Source organism: Anomaloglossus baeobatrachus, assembly GCF_048569485.1.
Source record: "Anomaloglossus baeobatrachus isolate aAnoBae1 chromosome 1 unlocalized genomic scaffold, aAnoBae1.hap1 SUPER_1_unloc_4, whole genome shotgun sequence".
Lineage (NCBI taxonomy): Eukaryota > Metazoa > Chordata > Amphibia > Anura > Aromobatidae > Anomaloglossus > Anomaloglossus baeobatrachus.
In genome coordinates this window covers 893,475-920,626 of record NW_027441777.1, presented here as the reverse complement: position 1 = coordinate 920,626, position 27,152 = coordinate 893,475, and the positions used below count along the sequence as shown (strand labels likewise).

Below are 27,152 nucleotides of genomic sequence, written 5' to 3'. Positions count from 1 at the left end.
CTTATGGTGCCTTTTAAACTGTAATTCAAAGAGAACGGCATGTCACAACTGTGGAAAAGGAGACCAGGAGGGAGAAAAAAAAGGGTGAGGAGCGGATGGGGGGAGGAATTATTTGTGGGGAGGGAGGAGAGGATAAAGAGGAGGAGGAGGAGGGTTTATTAGGGTAGGGAGAAGAGGATAGAGGAGGGGTAGGGAGAAGAGGATAGAGAGGGGGGAAAACTCTTTACACCGTCCACATTACCAAACTTCCATTTTGTCAACAGAGTGTCTGTGGGCTAAGTTAATGAGCTATCCACCAACCTTTGAAAAAAGAAAAAATAGTCTAGATACCGTGGTACCTCTCAGGTGGGTATATTCGGCTTGCGGTTGTGCCTCTGGTCTTTTGGTCCAACTGGTGATGGTCTTCCAGAACCTTCCTTTGTTAAGCGATGGCCGTGCCTTGTGGGAGACTTTCTGGATCTTGGTGGACTGTCCATTCGTTCGATTAAGTCTTCTGCTTCCCTCGGATTGGAGAACGTGTTGGAGGAGCCGTCTCGGTGACGGATTTTTAACACTGCAGGATATCTCAGTTGGAACCTTATATTACGTTTGAACGGGTCTGAGCATATAGGTGTAAATGCCCTGCGCTGTCTGGTGACCTCCCTGAGAAGTCCTCAAACAGCAGGATTCGAGTTTCATTCACTTCTATGGGATGGTGTGCTTTCTTGTATGCCTGAATTATCTCCTGTTTTGTCAGTAAAGTCCAGATATTTTGTTATGACTTGTCTTGGGTGCTTAGTTGTATCCTCCTCTAGATTCCTCCTTGGTGGACCAACACGATGGACGTTTTCTATCCTCTTACCCACCGAGACTCCCAGGGCATTAGGTATGATTGGTTCACATAGTCCTCGCAGTTTCTCCTGTGGATATGATTCTGGGAGACTGACTATGCGTATATTGCTTCTTCTGGATCGGTTCTACTGTTGGGGGGTCGCTCAGGGTCGCGGAGGAGGATTTCAATTCAGAACTGCGCAGTGTATATAAAAATTAGGAAGAATGACCACACAGAGACTTATCTCTATCTGAGAGAAGCATAATGCTCTTCTAACCCGTATATTGTAAAACAAACACAATTATACAGTTCATTTGGTACATCCCTGTATTTGGCTAGATTTTCTACATGACCAAACTATCCTTGATAAGGCACCTGGTGATAAGGAAAATCTATGCAAGTAGATCAGCAGCTTGTTACTGACATTCAAGAGACCAGTCTCCTGAATGCCTGCATTGTTCAATTTAGCATAATTTGTTTCAATAACACATTCCAAAGGCGCATCCTAATATGTACATCAACATCTGAGCAATAATCATACAAACACAGATGATCTTATTATTTTGGACAATTGATTTATAGCTATGCCCTCACACTCCAAGTCATCAATACGGTCTCCTAGGATGACATTTTCTCTAGATAGGCGCATTACCATCATTTGGTCAGAGTTAAAATCATCTTCCATGGTGGATCACCTGGTTTCTATAACTGCCACTTGTTGCACTGTCTCATCAAGATGGTTTTGCAGCGCTTGGAGAGACGTAGCGACTGTTTCTTTAACCCCTTAACAACCCTTGATGTACTGGGTACGTCATGGTGACATGGTGCTAAACGACCCATGACGTACCCAGTACGTCATGGCGAAATCGCGGCCCCGGAGCCCGGTGAGTCCGATCGGTGTAATCAAATAGAAGATTCGGGAAGGAGGGGACCTCTGCCTGACCTCAGGAGGGGTGGTGTCTCCTTCCCGAAGCTACAGAGGCTGTGATTGGGTGATTAACGCCGCTCAGCCAATTACAGTCACTGTAATGTTTCAGCCATTGAAAATGGCTGAAACATTGAAATCTAGTCATAATCAGTGCAGCTTTAGCACTGATGACTGGCTGGAGCTGGGTGAACTTTGTTTCACCCACCCCCAGCTCTGATTGGAGAGACCGGTCTTGTGACCGATCTCTCCAATCACCGTGGATCTGGTGCCGGTGACCTGTAGGTGACCGCTCCTCTCAGCTTCACTCCGTCCGTGAAAGATGAGGAGAACGGTTGCTGTGGGACCATCTGTAAGTTATAGCCCCCCAATACACCGCTGCCCCCGATCCGCCGCTGTCCCCACCGCCCGCCCCCTCTGCCACCGCCCGCCACGCCGCTGTCCCTGCCACCACCACCCACCACGCCACCACCCCCTTTCAGTCGCACCCACCTTGTTCAGCCGCTGCTGCCCCCTAATCGGCCGCCACTCTTCCCGATCAGCCGCCGCCTCCTCCATCGGCTGCCCCTTCTCAATCTGCCACTGCACCTCCCCACCCTCCATGTGTTGCCACCCCACCCTCCATGTGTTGCCTCCCCCCCTCCATGTGTTGCCTGCCCCCCTCCATGTGTTGCCTCCCCCCCTCCTTGTGTTGCCTCCCACCCTCCATGTGTTGCCTCCCCCCCTCCATGTGTTGCCTCCCCGCCTCCATGTGTTGCCTCCCCGCCTCCATGTGTTGCTTCCCCCCCTCCATGTGTTGCCTTCCCCCTCCATGTGTTGCCTCCCCGCCTCCATGTGTTGCCTCCCCGCCTCCATGTGTTGCCTCCCCACCTCCATGTGTTGCCTCCCCGCCTCCATGTGTTGCCTCCCCCCCTCCATGTGTTGCCTCCCCCCCTCCATGTGTTGCCTCCCCCCCTCCATGTGTTGCCTCCCCCCCTCCATGTGTTGCCTCCCCCCCCTCCATGTGTTGCCTCCCCCCCGTCCATGTGCTGCCTCCCCCCCGTCCATGTGCTGCCTTCCCCCGTCCATGTGCTGCCTTCCCCCGTCCACGTGCTGCCTTCGCCTTTCCATGTGCTGCACCCCCCGTCCATGTGCTGTCCACCACCTCCATGTGCCGCCTCCCTCTCCCATCAGACTCTGCCCCCCTCCCCGATCTGCTGCCTGCTCTCTCCCATCCTCTTCATCTACTGAGCCCTCTCACCCTCCTCAATCTGTTGCCTCCTTCATCTGCTGCCTCCTCTGTCTGCTGTGATCCTGCTGCCTAGATCCATCCTGTAAGGTAGCTATCCCCAATCTCATCTCCCACCATCCCCCTCATCCTCTGCCGCTCCTCCATCCGCTGCGCCCTTTCCCATCCTCTATCCGCTGCGCCCTTTCCCATTCTCCATCCGCTGCACCCTTTCCCATCCTCCGTCTGCTGCACCTTTTCTCATCTGCCGCCCCTCCATCCGCCGCCGCGCCCTCTCGCATCGCATTATCCAGCACAGTTGCTCACTTCCAGACAGGAGCGGATGATGCGATGCGAGACTCGTGCATTGCTCTCACGTTTGGCACTGGTCTTAGTGGCAGGTGCTCATATTTTTTTTTTTTTTTTTTTACTGACGTCCGTATTTTTAATTTCGCCAAACTAATTTTTTTGCATTGGGGGGGGTTTCCAAAATGGGGTCACATGTGGGGTAGCTCCATTGTTTAGGCACCTCAGGGGGGTCTCCAAATGCAACATGGCGTCTGCCAATAATTCCAACCAATTTTGCTGTCAAATGGCGCTCCTTCTCTTCTGAGCCCCGCCGTACGCCCAAACAATTGATTTCCATCATATATGAGGTATCTGTGTACTCAGGAGAAATTGCCCAATACGTTTTTTTGTACATTTTTTCCTGATACCCTTGTGAAAAAAGCTACCTGTTTGAAAAAACTATTTTGTGGTAAAAAAAAAAATATATATATATTTTCTCGGCTGAACATTACAAACGTTTGTGAAGCCTCCAGGGGTTCAAAGTGCTCACTAAACAGCTAGATAAATTCCATGAGGGTTCTAGTTTCCAAAATGGGGTCACTTGTGGGGGAGCTCCATTGTTTAGGCACCTCAGGGGGTCTTCAAGCCCGACATGGTGTCCGCTAATGAGTGCAGCTAATTTTGCACTCAAAAATTCAAATGGCGCTCCTTGCCTTCCGAGTCCTGCCGTGTGCCCAAAATTTGATTTCCACCACATATGAGGTATCTGCGTACTCAGGAGAAAATGGACAATACATTTTATGATGCATTTTTCCTGATACCCTTGTGAAAATGCTAAATTTTATGTTTAAAGTAACATTTTTGTGTAAAAAAAAAAAAAAAAGTAAAATTTAAATTTTTTCTTCTACATTGCTTTGGTGCTGTGAAGCTCCTAAAGGGTTAATAAACACCTTGGATGTGGTTTTGAGCAGAGTGAGGGGTGCAGATTTTAGAATGGGGTCACTTTTGGGTATTTTGCTGATGAACTTTGAACCTTTCTAACTTCCTAACGGAAATAAAAATTATTTCAAAAATTGCGCTGGTGTAAAGCAGACATGTGGGAAATGTTATTTAGTAACTATTTTGTGTGACCTATGATTCAGATTTATGGGCATAAAATTTCAAATTTTGAAAATGTTTTCGCCAAATGTCCGAAATTTTCACAAATAAACGCAAAACATATCGGCCTAAATTTACCACTTTCATGAAGTACAATATGACATGAAAAAACTATCTCAAAATCGCCTGGATCTGTTGAAGCGTTCCAGAGTTATAACCTGTCAAAGTGACACTGGTAAAAATTGCAAAAAATGGCTGGGTCTTTAAGGTGAAAACAGGCTGGGGGCTGAAGGGGTTAACGGGAAGGTGTCGTCCAAAAAAAAAAATTTTCAGTAACTGAAAAAATGTAAAGTATTAATGTTTTAATGTTTTGTTTAAATATTATTTTTAATTAAGCAAAATATAAAAAAAAATAAAGTTTGATATTTTCCACTGTTAAACACTAGGGAGAGCAGCTGCTGAAATCCTACTGTAGAAATCTCACTTTACAGCTGCAGTAAAGTGGGCAGAATCTGCTCTCCTGTGTGTGATATATTCAAAAAAATATGGTGTGCTCCAACCAAAATCAAAGTTCGTGAGGTGCAAGTGAGAGGACCGTGGTCCTGGTTATCAGTCAATATTAATACACTGCACTCTCAAATATATATTAGGAGTAGAAGAAAAACTTGAACAAAGTTGATTCCTTTTGCAAAAACGTGGAATTTTATTTATACAGTGACAAGGGAGGAAGACGTTTCGGCCTAAATACGGGCCTTTCTCACGCCGGGTCACTTCACTAGAAAAAGACAGTTTCTCTCAAGAATATTTGCTTTATTCTATGTAGTCTGCAATTGCAGGGATAAGAGATGAATAGAGAGGACTTCCACCCAGGGTATGTTAGAATAGAGGTCACAGGAGAAGAGCTCTGTTTTGCATATTCATTACATATGAACTGTTCAGGTGTGGATGTACGTCCTTTGCAGTAGATGTGGAAATACGGGAAGAATTCCCTGATATGTTGCACCTGGTAGTTGAAGTAGATGGGGACAGCCGTATAAAGGGAGTTTATGGTATACAGCGTGTATTCATTACATACGGGCCGCTCAGGTGTGGACATATGTCTTTTGCGGAAGACGTAGTGGCTAGGAAAAAACCCTTTGCTGAGTTGCACCTGCTGGTTGCGGTGGATAGGGCCAGTCATATAAGGGCAAATTTTTGTTATGGTGTACTGAGGAGTGCTTCCATTACCTGTATACTGCATATGAAAGATTTGGTGTATAAGGGTGGAATGCAAGAAGTCCTCTTATAGCCGCCTTCCCAGGTTGTGGCTCGAGTGTCAAAAAAGTGTCGTCCAAAAAAAAAAATTTTCAGTAACTGAAAAAATGTAAAGTATTAATGTTTTAATGTTTTGTTTAAATATTATTTTTAATTAAGCAAAATATAAAAAAAAATAAAGTTTGATATTTTCCACTGTTAAACACTAGGGAGAGCAGCTGCTGAAATCCTACTGTAGAAATCTCACTTTACAGCTGCAGTAAAGTGGGCAGAATCTGCTCTCCTGTGTGTGATGTCACCTCCCCCTCCCAATCTGGGTGTTTCCAAAGGATAACAGGGAATGAAATTTAGCATCACAGTGCGGAGCCATTTTGCTGGTGACCAGAAATGTCTAAAGTGTCACTAAGGACAGCAGGAGTATCACAAAGGATATGATTAGATACACAGCTCAGCAGACAGTATCACACAGGATAGGATTAGATACACAGCTCAGCAGACAGTACCACACAGGACAGAATTAGTTACACAGCCCAGCAAACAGTATCACACAGGATAGGTTTAGATACACGGCTCAGCAGACAGTATCACACAGGATAGGATTAGATACATGGCTCAGCAGACAGTATCACACAGGAGAGGATTAGATACACAGCTCAGCATACAGTATCACACAGGAGAGTATTAGATACACGGCTCAGCAGACAGTATCACACAGGAGAGGATTAGATACACGGCTCAGTAGGCAGTATCACACAGGAGAGGATTAGATAAACGGCTCAGCAGACAGTATCACACAGGAGAGGATTAGATACACAGCTCAGCAGACAGTATCACACAGGAGAGGATTAGATACACGGCTCAGTAGACAGTATCACACAGGAGAGTATTAGATACGCGGCTCAGCAGACAGTATCACACAGGAGGATTAGATACACGGCTCAGTAGGCAGTATCACACAGGAGAGGATTAGATACACGGCTCAGAAGACAGTATCACACAGGAGAGGATTAGATACATGGCTCAGCAGGCAGTATCACACAGGATAGGATTAGATACCCAGCTCAGCAGACAGTACCACACAGGACAGAATTAGTTACACAGCCCAGCAAACAGTATCACACAGGATAGGTTTAGATACAGCAACTGATCAGACAGTATCGCATAGGAGAGGATTAGATACACAGTGGCGGGGGAGGGGCAATGGTACTCACGCACTGCTTTGCATGGACGCCCACAGCGGCTGCAGCAAGGAGAGCAGGGGTGAGCGGGGGCTGTCAGTAGAGACAGTGGTAGCGGGGGGAGGGGCGCCGTTACTCACATGCTCTGCATACATGCACACAAACAAAAACATACACAAAGCTCTGCTGCATGGATGGCGGCGGTGGGGGGAGAGCGGGGGGAGGGGGTGTCATTGCAGACAGTAATCCACCGCTGCACGCCGCTCCAGCTGTCTTTAACGTCACTGTTCTAGGATCTGTTGGGATGGTACTGCTTGCTCTTTCAGATCCTGGCTGTAGGGGAAAAATGCAGCCCAGCCCAAAGCGTGGGCTATGGGAAAATGGCGGCTGACCACACCCACGGCTGTGAATTGGGCAGCCCACATATGCATTACCATTTCAATTGTAATAGAACTAATGGGGTCAGAATCCGACTACTATCGCCTATGTCCATGAGGTGCTGTAAATTGAGCCTGAACTGTCGTGCTAAAACTAGGAATGTAAAATGGCAGCCCCCATTGCCAGCTTTCCAGCATTATAAAATCTGAAAGACATCTTTATTTAAAGCAAGATAACATTATAACTGCATGTTATCTTACAAGTAGTCATTGTTTGGGTTATATAAATCCACGACACCTTTCCTTTAAGTGTGATGGAGATGTCTGTCAGAATGTTGTTTGCCACTTCAGAGGCTAGGCGCTTATAGTAGATACCTTCCACCGATTTAAATATGTCTGGGGTACCCGGGGTTCCACTGAAAGCTGCCGTGTTCTCATTTTCTGCTGTCTGCCCACTCTTGAGGGGGGGGGGGCTTAAATGATGATGCCATATCTTCCCCTTGCTGAATCTGTTGTCTGGGGGGATCCAATGTCTAGGCACCACTCCTCCGTAGATAGCGTTCCATCAATGGGAAGCTACTTATGTTTGGTTTTCAGCTTGGCAGCAGGTGTCTGCAGCCTCAGGTTCTGAAAGAGAGCTGTAACTTGTGTTTGTTTAGCGTGAATTTATTTAATTTAATTAACTCTGCTCCTGGCGTCTCCACACTTCAGGAAGGGGGGGGGCTCAGCTTATCCAGCAGGTGGCCTGGTCTGCAGAGTCAGGTCCCTACAGGGAGCTGTGACTTGTATTGTTTTATTGTGCTTTTATTTATTTAACTCTTGTTCCTGAGTTTCCACTTCAGCCCCCCTCAGCCTATCTAGCAGATGGCTTGTGGCACCACACAGCTAGGGAGAGCAGTGCTTTAGTAATCCACTTTGTTGGAACAATGTCCCAGCTTCTGCATTTCTGGGAGGACTGCCCCTAGCTTATCTAGTAGCTTAATTCACACACTGCACTGCTCTGTAGAGTTAGGGGTACTTCTCACATAGCGAGATCACTGATGAGTCACAGGTTTTGTGACGTACCAGTGACCTCATCCGTGATCTCGCTGTCTGTGACACTAAGCAGCGACCTGGCCCCTGCTGTGAAATCGCTGATCATTACACACTGTTCTGGTTCATTTTTTTGCTCGTTGGTTTCCCGCTGTGCAGCACACATCGGCGTGTTTGACGGCGGAAGACCAACGAGTACCGACTCTGTAAGCAGCGTATGCTGGTAACCAGGGTAAATATCGGGTAACTAAGCAAACCGCTTTGCTTGGTTACTTGATGTTTAGCTTGGTTACCAGCGTACACCGCTTAGCGCTGGCTCCCTGCACACGTAACTAGGCTACACATCGGGTTACTAAGCAAAGTGCTTTGCTTAGTAACCCGCCCGATATTTTCCCTGGCTACGTGTGCAGGGAGCCAGCGCTAAGCGGTGGATGCTGGTAACCAAGGTAAATATCGGGTAACCAAGCAAAGCGGTTTGCTTAGTTACCTGATGTGTACCTTGGTTACCAAGCACAGAGTCGCTGGTGGCTGGTTGCTGGTGAGATCTGCCTGATTGACAGCTTACCAGCGACCATGTAGCGATGCACCAGCGATCCTGACCAGGTCAAATCGTGGTCGGAATCGCTGGTACGTCGTTTAGTGAAACGGTACCCTTAACCCCCTATCGGCCGTTTTCTGAGCTCTCTCCTGGGTCCCCGCCGTCAATACAGCCTCTCCACCTCCCCTGGTTTGATAATTTGTCTTACCAGCAGGCCGTCAGTTTGCAAGCACACATGTGGAGTGAGGGTGAGGAGCTCAGCTACGCTGCCAGCGCCATCTTTATCACGCAGCCTGATGTCTCTCCAGCAACGGTGCTACAGGCTCCCTCTGAGCAGAAAACCTCTGCCACATGGTACAGATTGCCAGGTGATACGGTCGGGGGCTTGCTGAACAGGGCTGTGGAGTCGGTAAGCCACAGTTGCGACTCCGACTCCGACGCCTGGATTTTATCAGGTTCCGACTCCGACTCCTTCATAAATGGCCAATTCGTAACAATAAATTTACTGTTGTAAAATATTAACATCGTGCTTATTCAGTTTCTCACCATCATATAAGTAATCAGACCACTTAGCGCAAAAAATACATTTATTAGAATTAGAATATAGCAAATAACTTTTATAAACTTTTCTAAACTGTAAGTAAATATGCAATAAACACTTTTATGCAGTTAATAAGAAGAAATCTATAAATTTGTCCTCAGAAAAAGTATTGCATCTGTCAGATCATCCTTCATCAAATCTGATCTAATTATTTTGAGAGCAGAGAACAACCTCTCTACACTAACTTGTGTTGGTGGCAAAGCAGTAACCACTCGGGCAACATCTCTGATAATGTCAGGATACAGAGGAATCGCCTGTTGCACTGTTATTTTTGATGAATGGTCAAATTTCTCAATTTCTTTTAGTGCACATGAAATATTCTGCTGAAATGTACTGGCTGTGTTCTTTGATGGGGATGACTCTTCTTGTATGCGGGAACGCTTTCACGGTCCCTGTGATCCAAATATTTTTCGAAATTAAATTCTTCATCAGTTGATGATGAGGGTGAAGATGTGGCAGGACGACCAAATTCTTCTTGTTCCTCCTGACTGTTCTGCAACCCTTTCATCCTTACTGCTATTTCAAACAGAGCTTCTTTTCCTTTACTTAGCTGTTGATCATCTAGAAGAATCCGATGCATTGGGTCTACATAAACAGCTGCCAAAAGAATGTTATTTTGTAATAGTAGCTCCTCTCTCCATTTCATTGATGTAGCAATGCCACTTGCAATTAACCCTCCTTTTTGGGACAGGCGAAACATCAGGTTCTTCCACTCCTTTAAGAAAATACCTGGAGTTAAGTCCTCTGCTTGGAATTTTTTAGTCACTGTAAATGGGTGCTCTAGCAGTTTTTCAAGCTCAGTCACCCAATTCCACTGACTTTCATTTAGCGTCAGTTGAGGGTTAGCCATGTCTACAAGAAAGGTTTTCAGTTCAACCAAGCGCTGAATCATTAAGTAAGTACTGCCCCATTGTGTGGCTTGATCAATAATTGCCCCTTTTCCAGCACGTCTTTTCAAAATTGAGTCAACTTTAGGGGTTCTGGCAACAGTAGCCAATTTTCTCACCTTGCCAATCAGTGCAGCAGCATGTCCTTCTTGCAGACTGTCTCTTATAGCCAGCTGTAGCGTATGCACAACACAGCGTATGTGATGAATGAAAGAACGTATTTACACAGTTTCAACAAGATCATCTAAACTACCATGTTGCTGTTCATCTGAAGCAACTTCAGTTTGCTCCTCAGTTACAATACCGTGTTCCTCTATTTCAAACATTTCTGTGTCTGTGGACTCAGAATGTTCTTCTAGCTGCTGGTCACCATCATTACTCTCATTCATTAGCTTAATAGTACTTATCATATTTGAAGCATTGTCCGTTACGACAGAACTTGCTCTTTTTTAAGTTCATAGTCTTGCAGAACCTTTTCCACCAAGACCTGGAGAAACTCACTGGTGTGATGAGCTTTGGTGTCTTTTACTGCCAATGTCTTGGTAACTATTTCATTTTTGTCACAAACAAACATTGATGGCAAAATAGTTCACTCTGTGACGTGTGCAGGCATCCATTTTAAGAAACAGAAAGCGTCCCTTGAGAGTTTTTTTAAGTTCTTCCTTTTGTTTAACAGCTTCTTCGATTACTAATTTTCTAATACTCTCTCTCTCCAGAGAAACACCAAGCTTGCGGGCCATTTCCCCATTCAGACACATAAGCTGGTCGTGAAAATAATGAAATAGGCACACTATCCTTTACAACAAGCTCTATGATCTGTTTTTTTAAATGTATCTACTGTTATTGTCACAGTAACTTTGTCACTGACAAAATATCTTGCAACTGATGGCTGCAAAGTTCTCTGCTGCTTTGTTTGGCTGGAAGAGCTGGGCACTGGTTCATTGGTTTGGATGCAGTCTTTCTCATCCACTGCTTTCAGTACTTCTGGATGAAAGCGCTGTAAATGTCTCTTTAGATTAGAAGCTCTGGTAGGAGCATTTTTATCTTTGCCTGAATGTGCACTCATCTTGGCTTCACAGCATTTGTTTTCGTCTGGATCATTTGTCATACACTGACAGACATAATGTTTTCTATCTTGAGTGATGGTGAAATATTCAAATACAGCTGATTTAATGTGACGCTTCTTTGACATTCTCAGGTTTTTAATTCTGCATTCACAATCCAAATGACAATTGTTTTTCCTATAAAACAATTGTACAAAATTATTGCCAGGTCGTACAACGGATATAGTGGTCAGTAATACTGTTATTATTCCTCATGTACTCAGTTAACTGATGCAAAGTTTGTTGAAAGGATAATACTTCTTACAGTCTTCCTCTTCTGAGTAGCAGGCAGCTGTGAGATGCTTGGAAGACGCACATCTAGTATGATCTAGTCTAGAGGAGGAGCTTTACTACTAAGAATTTGCAACACACTTTCACTTTCAGTTTCATACATTGTAAGTAGGGGGGTTGGGGCAGCATGAGGTTAAAGGGAAGGTGTCGCGGATTTTTATAATCCAAACAATGATTACTTGTAAGATAACATGAAGTTATAATGTTATCTTGCAATAAATAAAGATGTCTTTCAGTTTTTATAATCTTTGAAAGCTGGCAATGGGGGCTGCCATGTCACATTCCAAGTTCTAGCACGACAGTGCAGCCTCAATTTACAGCACCTCATGGACATAGGGGATAGTAGTCGGATCCCGACCCCTTTAGTTCTGTTACTACTCAAATGGTAACGCCTATGTGGGCTGCCCAATTCCCAGCCGTGGGTGGGTTCAGCCGCCATTTTTCCATAGCCCACGATTTTGGCTGGGCTGTATTTTTTCCCCCTACCGCCAGGATCTGAAGGAACAAGCAGCACCAGCTTCTGTCCTAACAGCTCCGCCTCCTAGAACAGAACCAGCCTTACCGACAGCTGAAGATCAGCGTTGATCCGTTGAGGGGCGGTGTGCAGCGGTGGAGGACCGGAGCTGACCTGTGGAGTAGCGTTGAATGGTGGAGAAGCAGCGTGCTGCGGTGGCGGACCGGTACTGATCTGTGGAGCAGCGCTGATCGGTGGAGGAGCAGCGTTCATCTGTGGAGGAGCAGCGCTGATCGGTGGAGGAGCGGTGGCGTGCAGCGGTGGAGAAACAGCGCTGATCGGTGGAGGAGCGGCGCTGATCGGTGGAGCGGCGGCGTCCAGCGGTGTAGGAGCGGCGCTGATCGGTGGCGTGCACCTGAAGATAATAAACCACAGGAGAGTGACGGTGACAGATAACACACATATACATACTGTTACACATATACACAGACAGATCAGAGCCCCCACATATATACAGACTTAGCAGGCTCTAACCCCAGTCTGTATATATGTGGGGGCTCTGATCTGTCTGTGTATATGTGTAACAGTATGTATATGTGTGTTATCTGTCACCGTCACTCTCATGTGGTTTATTATCTTCAGGTGCACGCCACCGCTCCACCGATCAGCGCCGTTCCTACACCGCTGGACGCCGCCGCTCCACCGATTAGCGCCGCTCCTTCACCGCCGCTCCTCCACCGATCAGTCAGTCTGTCAGTCTGTCAGTCTGTCAGTCAGTCAGTCAGTCAGTCTGTCTGTCTGTCTGTCTGTCTGTCTGTCTGTCTGTCTATATATATATATATACACACACATACACACTGATCGGTGGAGGAGCAGCGGTGCTGATCGGTGGTGCGGCGGCGTCCAGCGGTGTAGGAGCGGCGCTGAACGGTGGCGTGCATCTGAACATAATAAACCACAGGAGGGTGACGGTGACAGATAACACACATATACATACTGTTACACATATACACAGACAGATCAGAGCCCCCACATATATACAGACTTAGCAGGCTCTAACCCCAGTCTGTATATATGTGGGGGCTCTGATCTGTCTGTGTATATGTGTAACAGTATGTATATGTGTGTTATCTGTCACCGTCACTCTCATGTGGTTTATTATCTTCAGGTGCACGCCACCGCTCCACCGATCAGCGCCGTTCCTACACCGCTGGACGCCGCCGCTCCACCGATCAGTCTGTCTGTGTGTGTATGTATATATATATATATGTATATATATATAATATACTGGCTGTGGTTAGAGCCCCTTCCCCATATATATATAAATACAATATAATATGTAGGGAAGGGGCTCTAACCACTAACACACATATATATATATATATATATATATATATATATATATATATATATATATATATATATATATATATATATATATAGTGATTAGAGCCCCTTCCCTACATATTATATTGTATTTATATATATATGGGGAAGGGGCTCTAACCACAGTTTTATATATATATATATATACACACACACACAGGCTGTGGTTAGAGCCCCTTCCCCATATGTATAAATATAATAAAATTTATATATAGGGAAGGTAGGGAAGGGGCTCTAACAACTAATAAATATATGTATATATATATATATATATATAGTGGTTAGAGCCCCTTCCCTATATATAAATTTTATTATATTTATATATATAATATATATATATATATATATATATATATATATATATATACGGTATATATATATATATATATATATATATGGGGAAGGGGCTCTAATGTATGTAATATATATACTGTGTATATATATATGTATATATATATATATATATATATATATATATGACTGTGGTTAGAGCCCCTTCCCCCTATATATATATATATATATGACTATGCTTAGAGCCCCCCCATATGTATATACACTGTTCACAGAGCCACAACACATATAGACTAGACTGTAAGATCAGCGCTCTCCTCTCCTGACTTCCTCTGTGCTGCTGTGGACCTGCTCCTTCCTCTGTGTCTGTCTGTGAGCCTCCTGTCAGAATCTGTGCTCTCCTCTCCTGACATCCTCTGTGCTGCTGTGGTCCTGCTCCTTCCTCTGTGTCTCCGTGAACTCCTGTAAGATCAGCGCTTATCTCTCCTGACATTCTCTGTGCTGCTGTGGACCTGCTCCTTCCTCTGTGTCTGTCTGTGAGCCTCCTGTCAGAATCTGTGCTCTCCTCTCCTGACATCCTCTGTGCTGCTGTGGTCCTGCTCCTTCCTCTGTGTCTGTCTGTGAGATCCTGTCAGATCTGCGCTCATCTCCCCTGACATCCTCTGTGCTGCTGTGGACCTGCTCCTTCCTCTGTGTCTGTCTGTGAGCTCCTCTCAGATCAGCGCTCACCTCCCCTGACATCCTCTGTGCTGCTGTGGACCTGCTCCTTCCTCTGTCTGTCTGTGAGCTCCTGTCAGATCAGCGCTCATCTCCCCTGACATCCTCTGTGCTGCTGTGGACCTGCTCCTTCCTCTGTGTCTGTCTGTGAGCTCCTGTCAGATCAGCGCTCACCTCCCCTGACATCCTCTGTGCTGCTGTGGACCTGCTCCTTCCTCTGTGTCTGTCTGTGAGCTCCTGTCAGATCAGCGCTCACCTCCCCTGACATCCTCTGTGCTGCTGTGGACCTGCTCCTTCCTCTGTGTCTGTCTGTGAGCTCCTGTCAGATCAGCGCTCACCTCCCCTGACATTCTCTGTGCTCCTGCTCATGAACACATTTCTCGTTTTGGCAAAAAATAAAAATGTTTTCTTTTCTGTGTACAACAGTTGTAAATAAAAAAGAAATTGTTTTACAATCGGATTGATGCCTTTTTATTTTTCAACCAACAAAACGTTTGTTTGCTACGACTGTATTTATTTTCATATATACAAGAAAAATAAGTCCGGCACTCAAAACGGGACAACAAGAAAAAGTAGAATCCAGATGTTTTTTGCTCTGTATTAATTTTTATTCTTTTGATTATTGCTACAATTTTTTCTTTTTATGTCCATCAGTAATAATGGTATCAACGTTTCGACAGAATCTGTCTTTTTTCCAAGACTGTCAGTAGGGACAAGTGAAAAGCAGAGAAAAAGCTGTCTGCTGAGCCGTGTATCTAATCCTATCCTGTCTGCAGGGCTGTGTATCTAATCCTATCGTGTGATACTGTCTGGTGAGCTGTGTATCTAATTCTCTCCTGTGTGATACTGTCTGCTGAGCTGTGTATCTAATCCTATCCTGTGTGATACTGTCTGCTGAGCTGTGTATCTAATCCTCTCCTTTGTGATACTGTCTGCTGAGCTGTGTATCTAATCCTCTCCTGTGTGATACTGTCTGCTCAGCAGTGTATCTAATCCTCTCCTGTGTGATACTGTCTTCTGAGCTGTGTATCTAATCCTATCCTGTGTGATACTGTCTTCTGAGCTGTGTATCTAATCCTCTCCTGTGTGATACTGTCTGCTGAGCTGTGTATCTAATCCTATCCTGTGGGATCCTGTCTGCTGAGCTGTGTATCTAATCCTATCCTGTGGGATCCTGTCTGCTGAGCTGTGTATCTAATCCTCTCCTGTGGGATACTGTCTGCTGAGCTGTGTATCTAATCCTATCCTGTGTGATACTGTCTGCTGAGCTGTGTATCTAATCCTATCCTGTGTGATACTGTCTGCTGAGCTGTGTATCTAATCCTCTCCTGTGTGATACTGTCTGCTGAGCTGTGTATCTAATCCTCTCCTGTGGGATACTGTCTGCAGAGCCGTGTATCTAATCCTATCCTCTGGGATACTGTCTGCTGAGCTGTGTATCTAATCCTATCCTGTGGGATACTGTCTGCTGAGTTGTGTATCTAATCCTATCCTGTGGGATCCTGTCTGCTGAGCTGTGTATCTAATCCTCTCCTGTGTGATACTGTCTGCAGGGCTGTGTATCTAATCCTATCGTGTGATACTGTCTGCTGAGCTGTGTATCTAATCCTCTCCTGTGTGATACTGTCTGCAGAGCCGTGTATCTAATCCTATCCTGTGTGATACTGTCTGCTGAGCTGTGTATCTAATCCTATCCTGTGTGATACTGTCTGCTGAGCTGTGTATCTAATCCTATCCTGTGTGATACTGTCTGCTGAGCCGTGTATCTAATCCTATCCTGTGGGATCCTGTCTGCTGAGCCGTGTATCTAATCCTATCCTGTGGGATCCTGTCTGCTGAGCTGTGTATCTAATCCTATCCTGTGGGCTACTGTCTGCTGAGCTGTGTATCTAATCCTCTCCTGTGGGATACTGTCTGCTGAGCTGTGTATCTAATCCTATCCTGTGGGATCCTGTCTGCTGAGCTGTGTATCTAAGCCTCTCCTGTGTGATACTGTCTGAAGGGCTGTGTATCTAATCCTCTCCTGTGTGATACTGTCTGCTGAGCTGTGTATCTAATCCTCTCCTGTGTGATACTGTCTACAGAGCCGTGTATCTAATCCTCTCCTGTGGGATCCTGTCTGCTGAGCCGTGTATCTAATCCTATCCTGTGGGATCCTGTCTGCTGAGCTGTGTATCTAATCCTATCCTGTGGGCTACTGTCTGCTGAGCTGTGTATCTAATCCTCTCCTGTGGGATACTGTCTGCTGAGCTGTGTATCTAATCCTATCCTGTGGGATCCTGTCTGCTGAGCTGTGTATCTAAGCCTCTCCTGTGTGATACTGTCTGCAGGGCTGTGTATCTAATCCTCTCCTGTGTGATACTGTCTGCTGAGCTGTGTATCTAATCCTATCCTGTGGGATACTGTCTCCTGAGCTGTGTATCTAATCCTATCCTGTGGGCTACTGTCTGCTGAGCTGTGTATCTAATCCTCTCCTGTGTGATACTGTCTGCTGAGCTGTGTATCTAATCCTATCCTGTGGGATACTGTCTGCTGAGCTGTGTATCTAATCCTCTCCTGTGTGATACTGTCTGCAGGGCTGTGTATCTAATCCTATCGTGTGTGATACTGTCTGCTGAGCTGTGTATCTAATCCTCTCCTGTGTGATACTGTCTGCTGAGCTGTGTATCTAATCCTATCCTGTGTGATACTGTCTGCTGAGCTGTGTATCTAATCCTCTCCTGTGTGATACTGTCTGCAGAGCCGTGTATCTAATCCTATCCTGTGGGATACTGTCTGCTGAGCTGTGTATCTAATCCTCTCCTGTGGGATACTGTCTGCTGAGCTGTGTATCTAATCCTATCCTGTGGGATCCTGTCTGCTGAGCTGTGTATCTAAGCCTCTCCTGTGTGATACTGTCTGCAGGGCTGTGTATCTAATCCTCTCCTGTGTGATACTGTCTGCTGAGCTGTGTATCTAATCCTCTCCTGTGTGATACTGTCTACAGAGCCGTGTATCTAATCCTCTCCTGTGGGATACTGTCTGCTGAGCTGTGTATCTAATCCTATCCTGTGGGATACTGTCTCCTGAACTGTGTATCTAATCCTATCCTGTGTGATACTGTCTGCTGAGCTGTGTATCTAATCCTATCCTGTGTGATACTGTCTGCTGAGCTGTGTATCTAATCCTATCCTGTGTGATACTGTCTGCAGAGCCGTGTATCTAATCCTATCCTGTGGGATCCTTTCTGCTGAGCTGTGTATCTAATCCTATCCTGTGGGCTACTGTCTGCAGAGCCGTGTATCTAATCCTATCCTGTGGGATCCTGTCTGCTGAGCTGTGTATCTCATCCTATCCTGTGGGATACTGTCTGCTGAGCTGTGTATCTAATCCTCTCCTGTGGGATACTGTCTGGTGAGCTGTGTATCTAATCCTATCCTGTGGGATACTGTCTGCTGAGCTGTGTATCTAATCCTCTCCTGTGTGATACTGTCTGCTGAGCTGTGTATCTAATCCTATCCTGTGGGATACTGTCTGCTGAGCTGTGTATCTAATCCTATCCTGTGGGATACTGTCTGCTGAGCTGTGTATCTAATCCTATCCTGTGGGATCCTGTCTGCTGAGCTGTGTATCTAATCCTATCCTGTGGGATACTGTCTGCTTAGCTGTGTATCTAATCCTATCCTGTGGGATACTGTCTGCTGAGCTGTGTATCTAATCCTATCCTGTGGGATACTGTCTGCTGAGTTGTGTATCTAATCCTATCCTGTGTGATACTGTCTGCTGAGCTGTGTATCTAATCCTATCCTGTGGGATACTGTCTGCTGAGTTGTGTATCTAATCCTATCCTGTGGGATACTTTCTGCTGAGCTGTGTATCTAATCCTATCCTGTGGGATACTGTCTGCTGAGCTGTGTATCTAATCCTATCCTGTGGGATCCTGTCTGATGAGCTGTGTATCTATACTGTGGGATACTGTCTGCTGAGCTGTGTATCTAATCCTATCCTGTGTGATACTGTCTGCAGGGCTGTGTATCTAATCCTATCCTGTGTGATACTCCTGCTGTCCTTGGTGACACTTTACACATTTCTGGTCACCAGGAAAATGGCTGTGCATTGTGTCGTTACATGTCATTCTCTGTTATCTGTTGTATACACTCAGATTAGGAGAGGGAGGCGTGCCATCACACACAGGAGAGCAGACTCCACCCACTTTACGGCAGGCTGTAATATGAGCTTTTTATACAGTCTGATTTCTGTAGGATTTCAGCAGCTGCTCCCCCTAGTGTTTAACAGTGGAAAATATCAAACTTTCTAATTTTTTTTTTTTAGATTTTGCTCAATTAAAAACAAGTAATAATATTTAAACAAAACATTAAAACATTATTACTTTACATTTTTTCAGTTATTGGAATTTTTTTTTTTTGACGATACCTTCCCTTTAACCAAGTATAAGATTAGATAAGGGCAGTGGAGAACAGTGACACACAAGAAGTAAGAAATGTCTCTCCAGCAGAACTGCTTATCACAGTTGCTCATAGTTTGATAGAACATATATATATTTGAGTAACATTTATAAAATTCATATGAAAGTTCAATTATGAAATATTAATACATTTTTTTTAAAGCTGGAGTCGGTGCATTTTATACCGACTCCACCAAAATGAGCTCCGACTCTGACTCCACAGCCCTGTTGCTGAGCGTGTTAATTCTCCCACATTGTGATTCTGGGCGAGGGACTGAGCCCGAGAGTAGTCCGACTTACATAATCGGCGCCAAAACCGGAAGTCGTCCTTTTCATTTTTTAAGAGTATACAGACTGTTAGTTTTTTGGTCTCATAAAGTATAATTCCTCTTATATTCCTTATATAAGGCAGCCATAGACACTGTGCTTGTGGTACCAGGTATCACATTCAGGATCTAGTCAGTATTATTAGCTAATTTTCTGTGTAATTTCTTTTTGGAATTGTGGTAGAGTCATCTTGGTAATAAGGCCATCACTATCTGGGCAGCACAATGATAGGGCCCTGACTGCAGTGAGTTTACCAGTGAAAACAAAGTTTGAACGTTAAAGGTTAAAATTTGCGAATTCTGTTTTATTGTTTTGACAGAAGATTTGGGCATTATAAAGAAGACAGCTGAAGAGCAATTCATTATCGTAGAAAAACCTTCAGCCCTTCACAACCAAGATCCGTCATGTAATGCTTCTAAACAATCTTCTGATTCACAACAGAATGTTCAGCAAAATAAAAGCCACAAGAGGGGAGATCAACAACAAAGAGCTCACACAGGGGAGAAGCCATATTCATGCTCAGAATGTGATAAATGTTTTACATGGAAGTCACAGCTTGTTATACATCTAAAAACTCACACAGGGGAGAAGCCATTTTCTTGTTCAGAATGTGGGAAATGTTTTTCTCGGAAAGCATATCTTGATGGGCATCTAAAAATTCACACGGGGGAGAAGCCATTTTCATGTTCAGAATGTGGGAAATGTTTTATTCAGAAATCATCTTTTGATTTCCATATGAACTCTCACACGGGGGAGAAGCCATTTTCTTGTTCGGATTGTGGGAAATGTTTTATTCTGAAATCACAGCTTGATCGGCATATGAAATCTCAACCGGGGGAGAAGCCATTTTCATGTTCAGAATGTGGGAAATTTTTTATTCGAAAAGCACAGCTTGATCGGCATGTAAAAACTCACACGGGGGAGAAGCCATTTTCATGTTCAGAATGTGGGAAATGTTTTATTCTGAAATCACAGCTTGATCAGCATATAAAATCTCACACGGGGGAGAAGCCATTTTCATGTTCAGAATGTGGGAAATGTTTTATTCGAAAAGCACAGCTTGAGCGGCATGTAAAAACTCACACGGGGGAGAAGCCATTTTCATGTTCAGAATGTGGGAAATGTTTTATTCTGAAATCACAGCTTGATCAGCATATAAAATCTCACACGGGGGAGGAGCCATTTTCATGTTCAGAATGTGGGAAATGTTTTATTTGGAAATCATGGCTTGATGACCATATAAAGATTCACACAGGGGAGAAGCCATTTTCTTGTTCAGAATGTTGTAAATCTTTTATTCGGAAATCACATCTTAATGTACATATAAAAACTCACACAGGGAAGAAGCCATTTTCTTGTTCAGAATGTGGGAAATGTTTTAGTGAGAAATCACGGCTTGATCGGCATATAAAAACTCACACAGGGGAGAAGCCATTTTCATGTTCAGAATGTGGGAAATGTTTTATTCGGAAATCACAGTTTGATGACCATTTCAAAACACACACGGGGGAGAAGCCATTTTCATGTTCAGAATGTGGGAAATGTTTTATTCTGAAATCACAGCTTGATCAGCATATAAAATCTCACACGGGGGAGGAGCCATTTTCATGTTCAGAATGTGGGAAATGTTTTATTTGGAAATCATGGCTTGATGACCATATAAAGATTCACACAGGGGAGAAGCCATTTTCTTGTTCAGAATGTTGTAAATGTTTTATTCGGAAAGCACATCTTAATCGGCATATAAAAACTCACACGGGGGAGAAGCCATTTTCTTGTTCAGATTGTGGGAAATGTTTTAGTGAGAAATCACGGCTTGATCGGCATATAAAAATTCACATGGGGGAGAAGCCATTTTCTTGTTCAGAATGTTGTAAATGTTTTATTCGGAAATCACACCTTGATCAGCATATAAAAACTCACACGGGAGAGAAGCCATTTTCATGTTCAGAATGTGAGAAATGTTTTAGTCAGAAAACACAGCTTGATCGGCATCTAAAAACTCATACAGGGGAGAAGCTATTTTCGTGTTCAGAATGTGGGAAATGTTTTATTCAGAAATCATGCCTTGATGACCATAGAAAGATTCACACGGGGGAGAAGACATTTTCTTGTTTAGAATGTGGGAAATAGCTTCAAACAGAACTTGAAAACTCATCTGTTCAGAAATGCCTATAAACTACAATGACTTCACCACCACCACCGTGCGGAGCTGCCGCCTCACCATTGTGAGGAGCTGCTTCCTCGCCACCCTGTGGAGCTGCCGCTCACCACCCTGCGGAGTTGCCGCCTCACCACCCTGCGGAGTTGCCGCCTCACCACCCTGCGGAGTTGCCGCCCAACCTACACTCCACCTACTGTCTCCTCCCCAAAATCCTATAGAATGTAAGCCTGCAAGGGCAGGGTCGTCTTCCCTCTATACTAGTCTGTCTACTGTAACTTGTATATGTATTCTGTATGTAACCCCCTTCTCATGTACAGCACCATAGAATCCATAGTGCTCTATAAATAATAATAATGCTTTGCTCACATATCCCATTTTGTTAGACACATGACAATTCACACAAAGAAGAGGACTTTTTTGTTATTTAGAATGTGGGAAGGTATAGCAGTTAATACAGCAATCCCAAATTGGCAATATATGTAACAGCATTAAAATGAATCCTTTATGAAATATATTCTAAAAAGAGGAACCCAATTCCTCTAGTTATATTTCGTCAACTCACAAAGCCCTCACCATGTATACATCATATGCGTGCCCAGATATCCCAAGGCAATTCATACCGCATTTAAATAAATCATGGCAAAGGCCACTAGCTCAAAACAAATAAACAAACCAACATAATATACAAAAACAAAGGTGACTATGCCAAATCAACGGACGTTAGTCCAATTTGATAGAAAAACTAACCATAAAAAATAATTATACCTAACAAAAAAATATCATCAATTAATGTCTGATACTGACAGCGGTCAGATATCACAATTATGGACATATATTAGGCATATAACAGGAATGGTCTCACCAACTCCTTCCACAGATGGGGGCAGGCAGTCTCTCCTTTGGATTCCTGGGTTCAGCATACTAATCCAGCATTCACTCTCCCTGTCCAATCAGGAGACCATAAAATAACAAAATTACCTGCCACCCCAAACTCCCGTCCTAACAAGGACGGTCCACATCTATTGCAAGGTTGGACCCCTAAGCTGACCCTGTTGGTGTCCCGACGCGTTTCGTCCACATCGACTATTCAGGGGACATATTAGAAATATACCAGGTCCTCACTGCCAGCCCTCACATGCCTCAGATGTCAAAAGAGTCTGGCTCGTATAAAGTGGGGTCTTTTAAACATGGCGTTAATATGGCTCCTCCAATCAGGAGGGACAACTCACCTGATGTTTAATTCCATTAGTATTGTATAGATAATAATATAATCCCATTAGTGTTCAGCACGTGTAGGGCAGTGTCCAAGGCTGCTCAGCGTGCGTTTCACCCAGGACCGCCCATGGCTGTCAATAGACAGTGATGATAGGAGGAGAGGAACGCCTCCCCCCCCATCCCATAGTGCGTCCCCTCCATACGTCATCTAACATATGTTAAAATAGCGTCCCACATAAAGGGAATCTCCAAAGAGCGGACGCACGTGACTAAAGGGGAGGGCCTCCTTCTCCTCCCCATCCGGAGCGCTTCTCCCTATTGCGTCCCCCAGGCTTGCGTTCCACAAGCGTTCCACCCAGGGAACGCCCCCGGAGACGCATCACAGGAAGAAAGCACCTCCCCTAACATCGGAGATACACATCCCGCTCAAGCTCCATTGGCCCAAAACCCGATCACTCATGCACCAGCAAGAGAACACGCCCCCAATCCGGGGGATAGACAAAGCGAACGGGTGAAAAAACTCCATTAACCCATAACAAAGTTCCTCTAGCCAATCGTGAGGCGTGTATTCAAGCCATAAAGCCGCGTATCATCATCTTAGGTATTATATCAACAATGCCCACTGACGGATCACTCCAAGTATAGAAGTCACCGAAAAGGGGGCGGAGTCAGGCCGTACCGATGCTGCACTTCAAGGGGATGAACCAGTTCCATAAACAAAGCATGTAGTTGGACGACTGGTCATTCCATCAAGGCAGCGTCATTTTCCATTGGTGGCTTCATATATGTCGGATTTCCTAATATCAATAGGAGTCACCTTCCATTAGAAGTGACATAAGATGCGATGCGGCCAGCTAATGAGAGAGCATAGTAATTAAAAGGGTACAAGGGGGGAATAAGGTGTATCCCGGGGGGGGATATTAGGAATATTAAATAGACTAAGGGATATAGTATAGTATAGGAGGCAAGGGAGAGACCAAGATCAGAATTATTGATTACCAAAAAGAAAACGGATATCCGGGATGGATCCAATAGGTTCATTACCACCTTTGACAATGGTGCCGATGGTGTACGTCGTATCTTCAACAAATACTGGTCAATTCTAAGGATGGACAGGGAACTGTGTCCAATTTTGTCTAAGCAACCCCAGATAATAAATAATAATAATAATAATAATAATTACTTACAGGAAGGGTAAATCCTTGGCAGATCGCCTGGTCCACAGCCATTTTGTGCGAACAATTGAGGATAATTGGCTAGTCAAGAGTACCAAGGACATAAAGGGTTGCTTTAAATGCTCAGGGTGCATTGCATGCCCGGTTATACAGGTCACCAAGATGTTCAGGAGCAACGTGACCTCTAGGGAATATGCTATAAGACACTTTATCAACTGCCGCACACAGGGAGTCATATACAAGATCGACTGTGTGTGCGGCCTTGAGTATGTTGGAAAAACCATCCGTGAATTCAGAAGGAGGATAGGCGAACATCTAGGCGACGTGGAACATCGGAGGGACACTGCTGTGTCCAGACACGTTATTGAAAAACATGGGGGTAACTCCAAGGTACTGAGATTCATGGGATTGACAAGGTCCTGAGACCTAAAAGAGGTGGAGACTGGGACAGGTTGGTCCTCCAGAGGGAAACGAGGTGGATGTTTAAACTTGAAACCCTTTCACCGAGGGGTCTAAATGAGCAATTGCTATTTAATAGCTTTATTTAGTATCCGTGGTACTTCCTGCTAAATAACTGATCCATATAATCCTCCAGTTTACTCCAATAGAGAGATCGGTGGGATTTACTGTAAATATGTAGTTTATTGTCACCGATGGTGTGATCTATTACACCTGCTAGTGTCATTTACTAATTGGACCCTTATACCGGTTGGTATTGGGTTCAATTGGAGTTATGAAGAAACCTGTAATGTGTAGATATACTATATCCCTTAGTCTATTTAATATTCCTAATATCCCCCCCGGGATACACCTTATTCCCCCCTTGTACCCTTTTAATTACTATGCTCTCTCATTAGCTGTCCGCATCGCATCTTATGTCACTTCTAATGGAAAGTGACTCCTATTGATATTAGGAAATCCGACATATATGAAGCCACCAATGGAAAATGACGCTGCCTTGATGGAATGACCAGTCGTCCAACTACATGCTTTGTTTATGGAACTGGTTCATCCCCTTGAAGTGCAGCATCGGTACGGCCTGACTCCGCCCCCTTTTCGGTGACTTCAATACTTGGAGTGATCCGTCAGTGGGCATTGTTGATATAATACCTAAGATGATGATACGCGGCTTTATGGCTTGAATACACGCCTCACGATTGGCTAGAGGGACTTTGTTATGGGTTAATGGAATTTTTTCACCCGTTCGCTTTGTCTGTCCCCCGGATTGGGGGCGTGTTCTCTTGCTGGTGCATGAGTGATCGGGTTTTGGGCCAATGGAGCTTGAGCGGGATGTGTATCTCCGATGTTAGGGGAGGTGCTTTCTTCCTGTGATGCGTCTCCGGGGGCGTTCCCTGGGTGGAACGCTTGTGAAACGCAAGCCTGGGGGACGCAATAGGGAGAAGCGCTCCGGATGGGGAGGAGAAGGAGGCCCTCCCCTTTAGTCACGTGCGTCCGCTCTTTGGAGATTCCCTTTATGTGGGACGCTATTGTAACATATGTTAGATGACGTATGGAGGGGACGCACTATGGGATGGGGGGGGGAGGCGTTCCTCTCCTCCTATCATCACTGTCTATTGACAGCCATGGGCGGTCCTGGGTGAAACGCACGCTGAGCAGCCTTGGACGCTGCCCTACACGTGCTGAACACTAATGGGATTATATTATTATCTATACAATACTAATGGAATTAAACATCAGGTGAGTTGTCCCTCCTGATTGGAGGAGCCACATTAACGCCATGTTTAAAAGACCCCACTTTATACGAGCCAGACTCTTTTGACATCTGAGGCATGTGAGGGCTGGCAGTGAGGACCTGGTATATTTCTAATATGTCCCCTGAATAGTCGATGTGGACGAAACGCGTCGGGACACCAACAGGGTCAGCTTAGGGGTCCAACCTTGCAATAGATGTGGACCGTCCTTGTTAGGACGGGAGTTTGGGGTGGCAGGTAATTTTGTTATTTTATGGTCTCCTGATTGGACAGGGAGAGTGAATGCTGGATTAGCATGCTGAACCCAGGAATCCAAAGGAGAGACTGCCTGCCCCCCATCTGTGGAAGGAGTTGGTGAGACCATTCCTGTTATATGCCTAATATATGTCCATAATTGTGATCTCTGACCGCTGTCAGTATCAGACATTAATTGATGATATTTTTTGTTAGGTATAATTATTTTTTATGCTTAGTTTTTCTTTCAAATTGGACTAACGTCCGTTGATTTGGCATAATCACCTTTGTTTTTGTATATTATGTTGGTTTGTTTATTTGTTTTGAGCTAGTGGCCTTCGCCATGATTTATTTAAATGCGGTATGAATTGCCTTGGGATATCTGGGCACGCATATGATGTATACATGGTGAGGGCTTTGTGAGTTGACGAAATATAACTAGAGGAATTGGGTTCCTCTTTTTAGAATATATTTAATAAAGGATTAATTTTAATGCTGTTACATATGAAGGTATAGCAGTAAATCAGATCTTGTCAGACATCAAATAATTCACACGGGAGAAGCAATCTTTATGTTCTGTATGTGGAAAGTGTTATCAGCCAAAATCACATCTGATTGCATATGCAAAGCTCACACAGAAAAAAAATATCCATAAGGCCCCTTTCACACGTCAGTGATTCTGGGACGTTTGTGCTTTTTTTAAAACGTACCAGAATCACTGACATACGCAGACCCATTATAATGAATGGGTCTGCTCACACGTCAGTGATTTTTCACTGCACGTGTCTCTGTGCGGCGTACCCGCGTGTGCGTGATTGCCGCACGGAGACATGTCCATTTTTTTCTGGCATCACTGATGTTCCACGGACCACGCAGTGGTGTGGTCCGTGAAACACGTGCCAGAAAAAAACGTGCTTTTAAAATAAAAATCATTTTTACTCACCCGGCTCCAGCGACGCTCTCTGCAGCCCGTTCTCCCTGCTGCTTCTGAGTCGGCTCATTATTATCGTGCATATTCATTATGCGCGACACAGCCGACCCGGAAGCAGCTGCTGCGGGGGTCACCGCCGGCCGGATGCTGCACCGCGGGAGCGATCAGCACCATGGACAGCGTGAGCGCGCACAGGTGAGTTGTTTTCTAAGTGCAATCACGGGCCACGGAAAACGGAGCCCGGATTGCACTTAGACAACCCACGTGTGCCATGAATCACGTGGCCCGCTGACCCCCGCAGCAGCTGCTTCCGAGTCGGCTGTGTCGTGCATCATGAATATGCGCGACAGTAATGAGTCTGCTCAGAAGCAGCAAGCTGCACGGGCTGCAGAGGACATCGCTGGACCCGGGTGAGTAAAAATGATTTTTATTTTAAAAGCACGTTTTTTTCTGGCACGTGTTTCACGGACCACACCACTGCGTGGTCCGTGGGACATCAGTGATGCCAGAAA

The 27,152-nt window shown here is 45.0% G+C and overlaps 1 protein-coding gene across 3 annotated transcripts in view; it reads left to right on the top strand.

Moving 5' to 3' along the window:
- LOC142258674 (uncharacterized) overlaps positions 1-21,874 on the top strand; it is a 78,826-nt gene extending 56,952 nt beyond the window's left edge. For 2 of the 3 annotated variants that reach the window (XM_075331300.1, XM_075331298.1), the window contains one exon: positions 19,529-21,874. In XM_075331300.1, coding sequence (XP_075187415.1) covers positions 19,529-21,342 — 1,814 coding nt within the window. In that variant the 3' untranslated portion in view covers positions 21,343-21,874. The remainder of the gene's footprint in view (positions 1-19,528) is intronic. The other variant, XM_075331299.1, reaches the window with a different exon arrangement.
- The last annotated feature ends 5,278 nt before the right edge of the window (positions 21,875-27,152 follow it).